General features: G+C 58.1%; 1 protein-coding gene across 1 annotated transcript in view; it reads right to left on the minus strand.

Annotated features, from left to right (window-relative positions):
* Positions 1–4749, minus strand: part of MUC4 (mucin 4, cell surface associated) — a 71507-nt gene that overhangs the window by 16216 nt on the left and 50542 nt on the right. Inside the window, exons 7-12 of the mRNA XM_011961248.1 lie at positions 3960–4048; positions 2523–2702; positions 2250–2375; positions 1343–1462; positions 528–736; positions 1–42 (exon numbers count right to left, since the gene is read on the minus strand). The exon at positions 1–42 is cut by the window's left edge and continues 22 nt beyond it. Of these exons, the coding sequence (XP_011816638.1) occupies positions 1–42; positions 528–736; positions 1343–1462; positions 2250–2375; positions 2523–2702; positions 3960–4048 (766 nt within the window). The remainder of the gene's footprint in view (positions 43–527; positions 737–1342; positions 1463–2249; positions 2376–2522; positions 2703–3959; positions 4049–4749) is intronic.

Raw genomic sequence — 4749 nt, forward strand, 5'->3', positions numbered from 1 at the left:
CAGGACATGGATTCCATCATGAGGCTCAAGGAGCCATTGGACCTGGAAGGAGATGGGAAGGGGTCTGAGCCCGACCCGCAGGTGGAGCCGACGCCCAGGCGAGCGGCTGGGAGAGCCCCCAGGGCTGGAAGCTGCGCCCTGGGCCTGGAGGAAGGCGCTGGAGGCCGCGGCCCAAGTGATGCCAGCCCCGTCTACCGTGTGCTCCGCAGGGCCAGGCATGGTTTTCGGGTTATCCCCTTTAGCTCTCACAACAGCCCCTGAGGCAACAAGAATGTTATCCCCATTCTTACTAGGAGAAAACCGAGTTAAGTAGTTTCTTCGAAGCCAAACAGCTGGGAAACCGTGGCGCCAGGGCCGTAATCCCCCCTCCCCACGATTTACTCCGGGACAGCTGCGCGGGTGGGGTGTGGCCTCCTCTCTCCTGCCTGGCTTCCTCTTCTTCGCTGTCTTCCTTCTCCTCAGCCTCAGTATGTGGCTGAAGGTCCCTGTGGATGGAATGCAGGGAGGACCCCGCGCCCCTCACTCACCGTCACGGGGCCCAGGCTGCTAGAGCGGTACTGAGCCGCAAAGGCGATGAAGTTGGTGGCCTGAGCTGAGCCAGTCTGGGCAGTGCGGCCCTGCAGCAGGAAGGAGGAGTTCCTGTCCTGGGCCCCGACCAGCAGGAAGTCCCCCAGGCCATTGAAGGTGTAATTGACACCATCCAAGGTGGTGATGTGGGGGTCCCCGAACATCCAGGCTGGGGGGAAGAAAGAGATGCCGCCTCAGCATGACAAACCAAGCGCCCGGCTGAGATTCCTCACTGCAGTCCGGGGGGCACCTGTCAGGAGGACTCAGGGCTGAGAGTCCTCACTGTAGTCAGGGGGGCACCCGTCAGGTGGATTCAGGGCTGAGAGTCCTCACTATAGTCAGGGGGGCACCTGTCAGGTGGACTCAGGGCTGGGATTCCTCACTGCAGTTGGTGGGGGGCACCTGTCAGGAGGACTCAGGGCTGAGATTCCTCACTGTAGTCAGGGGGGACACTTGTCAGGAAGACTCAGGGCTGGGATTCCTCACTGTAGTCAGGGGGGACACTTGTCCAGGTGGACTTAGCACAGGAGATGTTCACGGAGCACAGATTCCTCCCCTCAAGGCTCCTTGCACTTTTGTGCCCCACTATTCTTACTCCTTCCCCAACACCAGGTACAAAGCCCCTCCACTGGCCGTCCGCCCATCACTGGTGTCATCTTCATCTTCCCTTGTGGCGACAGCTCTGCCCCTACTCCTCATGCAGACGCCACCTCCTGGAAGCCCAGAAGCTCCCCCTCCCCAGAGGCTCTGCCTGGGCCTGGGCCCTGACGCTCACCGGGCCATGGGGGTCTGTATGTAGCACAGCCCACGCGGGGCCGCCTCTGCTGGTACAGGGCACAGAGGTAGGGCTTGTCATTCCAGAGGCAGCACCAGCTCTGTGGTTCCAGCTCCTGGGCTGCAGAGAAGAGCAGTGAGTCAGGGAGGCTGAGGACCTGGAGAACCCAGCCGAAGAGCTTGGTGGCAGGGCAGGGCGATGTCGGTGGAGAGCTTGGTGGCAGGGCAGGGTGGTGTCGGTGGAGAGCTGGGTAGGACGGGGTGGTGTTGGTGGCAAGAGCATGGCTTTAGAATCCAGCACGGCCCTCTCATGACCCTGGGCAGTGGACAGGGTGCTGTCTCTTGCAGGCACTGGGGCCACTGTGCAGCAGGGCGCATGGTAGGAGCTAAGCAGATTTCCTATCTTGAGGGTGGACAGCCAAGTACTGATGCTCTCAATGTGCTGGGAGTGGGGAGGGCATGGCTGACAGTCAGGGAACTGTGGAAACTGCCAAGGGACAGGGGAGAGAACGGGAGGACACAGACCACGTGACCCCACACCCCTGTGCTCTCCAGCTCCCTTGGAGGGTCTCTGCGGGAGCTGATTCTCAGTCTCGCCCCAAACATCTTGCTCATCTGGGTCTACGGGGACAGGGTCAGCCTAGGCGCTCTCTTCTTGCCTGGAGAGATGGCCCCACTCTGGCCTAGGGATGCGGAGCCAGGTACAGAGATGGGGAAAGAGACACTCAGCTCACACATCCCCGAATGTCCGCTGGTGGGGATGTTGGAAGCTTCCTAATGTTACCAGATCAGGAAATGGAGGCCCAGAGAGGGGAAGGGTCTGGGAAGGAATGAGGACAAGAGGCTGCATGCTGAGGTTCCCCTGCTTGGCTGGGAAGGTGGGTTGAGATCTCCACGGACTCACGCACCGAACTGCCAGGGACGCTGCACGTGCCAGCCTTCACGAAACTCTCCCCAGGGCCCGTAGCTGCAGCACACGCCTCCTCGCCAGGAGGTGAAGCTGCACAGCTGCCTGCTGCCGAGGCCCCAGAGACCTGAAACAAGTCCAGTCCCACTCAGGCTCAGGCCGGGGCTGCCAGGGGCGGGGTGGGAACAAGCAGGGGCTGTTTCTGGGGAGAGGCTGAGGGCGAGAGCAGAGAGGGCGGTGAGTGAGCTTGTGGGGGACGCGAAGGAGGTGTCACCTATGCTGACAGGTTGAAATCGTAAGTCCCATCGTCCCTGCTGCCAGGAACAAGGGCAGGAGACCTGGTTCCAGCCCCGGCTGGGCCACCGAGGCTGGCTCTTCAGCCACTGCAGGCACTTGAGACGGTAGTTGGGCCTTTCTTCTCGGTGTAGCCTGTAGAACTGCAGCCCTCGGAGGCCTGGGGTGCGGAGATGGGGAGAGAGAAAGGGCTTATCCAGGGCCTGGGGCTGGGGTCCAGGGATGGGGAGAGAGAAAGGGCTTATTCAGGGCCTGGGGCTGGGGTCCGGGGATGAGAAGGGAAAAAGGGTTTATCCAGGGCCTGGGGCTGGGGTCCGGGGATGGGGAGGGAGAAAGGGCCCAAGTCAGGTGGGCAAGGATTCTTCCCCCAAAGCCCATTGCTTGACTTAGCGTCTGCTTCTTTACCAAAAGTGGTTGCCATAGAACAAATAGAACTGGATTTACACTTCACAATTCACGTGGCTGGTTTCTAAGGTTAAACTGTCCTTTATCCTATCACATTTTGGAAACAATTGTTTCTTTCCCATTGGGGCCTCTGGACTGAGTCGGAGAAGGCGCCGTCGTCTCCCTCTTGACACTTGTCTTTCTACCCACATGAAAGCTCTTTGAGAGCAAACATAGTTGATCTTTTTCCTTTTTAAAATGTTTCTGGCTGTTAGCACACTGTCCAGCATGCAGCAGGTGCCCAGTAAATGATGATGATGAATGTCGGCCTCTCCTTGGTAGATTCTCTCTTTCTGAGATGGAGTCTCGCTCTGTCACCCAGGCGGGAGTGCAGTGGAGCGATCTCGGCTTGCTGCAACCTCCACCTCCCGGGTTCAAACGATTCTCCTGCCTCAGCCTCTCGAGTAGCTGGAATTACAGGTGTGCGCTACAACGCCCGGCTAATTTTTGTGTTTTTAGTAGAGACACAGTTTCACCATGTTGGTCAGGCTGGTCTCAAACTCCTGACCTCAAGTGATCCACCCGCCTCAGCCTCCCAAAGTGCTGTGATTACAGGCGTGAGTCACAGCACCCGGCCGGTAGATTTTCTTAAAGGATCTCACCTGGGTTCTCATTCCTGCTCTGGACAGGATACTTGGAGAATTGTCTGAACTGCCCATTCAAATCCTACCTCCCACAAGACCCTGTCCTCACTTCGAGGATCTGGGCCCCCTGAGAGCCCTCTTGGGTTGGTTCATCTGAGGGAGATGTAGCCCCCTCAGACTGTGCTGTGTCCAGGGGTGCAGGAGGTACCAGCTGCCCCCTGGGTGGTGCCACATCCCACCTAGACCTGTAGGAGGTTGGACTGTGCAGGGAAGCCCTTCAGGACGGTGGTGACATTAGGGAGCCGCCCTCTAGGACTGCGGTGGTGTGTGGGCTGGAGGACACACGAGGGCTTGAGACCAGCTCAGGTGCGATAAGGTGGCACTTTTACCTGAGCTGGAATTCAGGAATCTATCAGGGCGATACTTCTCCCACACTGGCTGGGACATCAGTGGGCTGTTTTCGAAATAGCCGTCTCCACTGCAGAAAAGGAGAGACTCTCTCAGGCCTCCGCTGTGCACAGGCTCTTGCCTCACGGTTGCAAGGCGTCCGTTCATCCCGCTAGCCGGTCAGCAGCTGGTCAGCCAGCTAGGCAGGCAGTGGGTCAGTGGGTCAGCCAACCCCCATTGTCAAGCCCCAGCAATGAGCAGGAGAGGGGACAAGACGGATGGGCAGAGGTAGGAAGTTCTAACTGATTCCACATCTGATCGCTTCTGCAAGAAACTGGCAGGTCCGCTTGGTCATGAGACAGGGGCGTGAAAACAACAGAGTTCAGGCCTCATTTCTGTTTGTTACCCTTCAACAAGCAGAGAGTTTGGAGCGGGACAGACTCTAGGGACAGTGTATTGTGATGGTTAAGAGTCAGTTTCTGGAGTTAGACAGTGACGGATTCAACTGCTGATCCCCACACTTACTAGCTTGGTGACCATGGACAAGTTACTGACCCTCTCTGATTCTTAGTTTTCACATCTGTGTAAAAAGGATTACAGTAGCACCTACCTAGCTGGACAGTGAGGATTCAATGCAGTAACATCTGCAAATCCCTCAGAACTGAGTGAGGCCTTGATACAACAGGTGCTGCCACTGCCACCGCCACCACCACCACCACCACCAGCACCAACACTACCACCATGGCAACCACCACCAACACTACCAACACTGCCACCATCACCACCTCCACC

The sequence above is a fragment of the Colobus angolensis genome, unplaced genomic scaffold, assembly GCF_000951035.1.
Source record: "Colobus angolensis palliatus isolate OR3802 unplaced genomic scaffold, Cang.pa_1.0 Scaffold54, whole genome shotgun sequence".
Lineage (NCBI taxonomy): Eukaryota > Metazoa > Chordata > Mammalia > Primates > Cercopithecidae > Colobus > Colobus angolensis.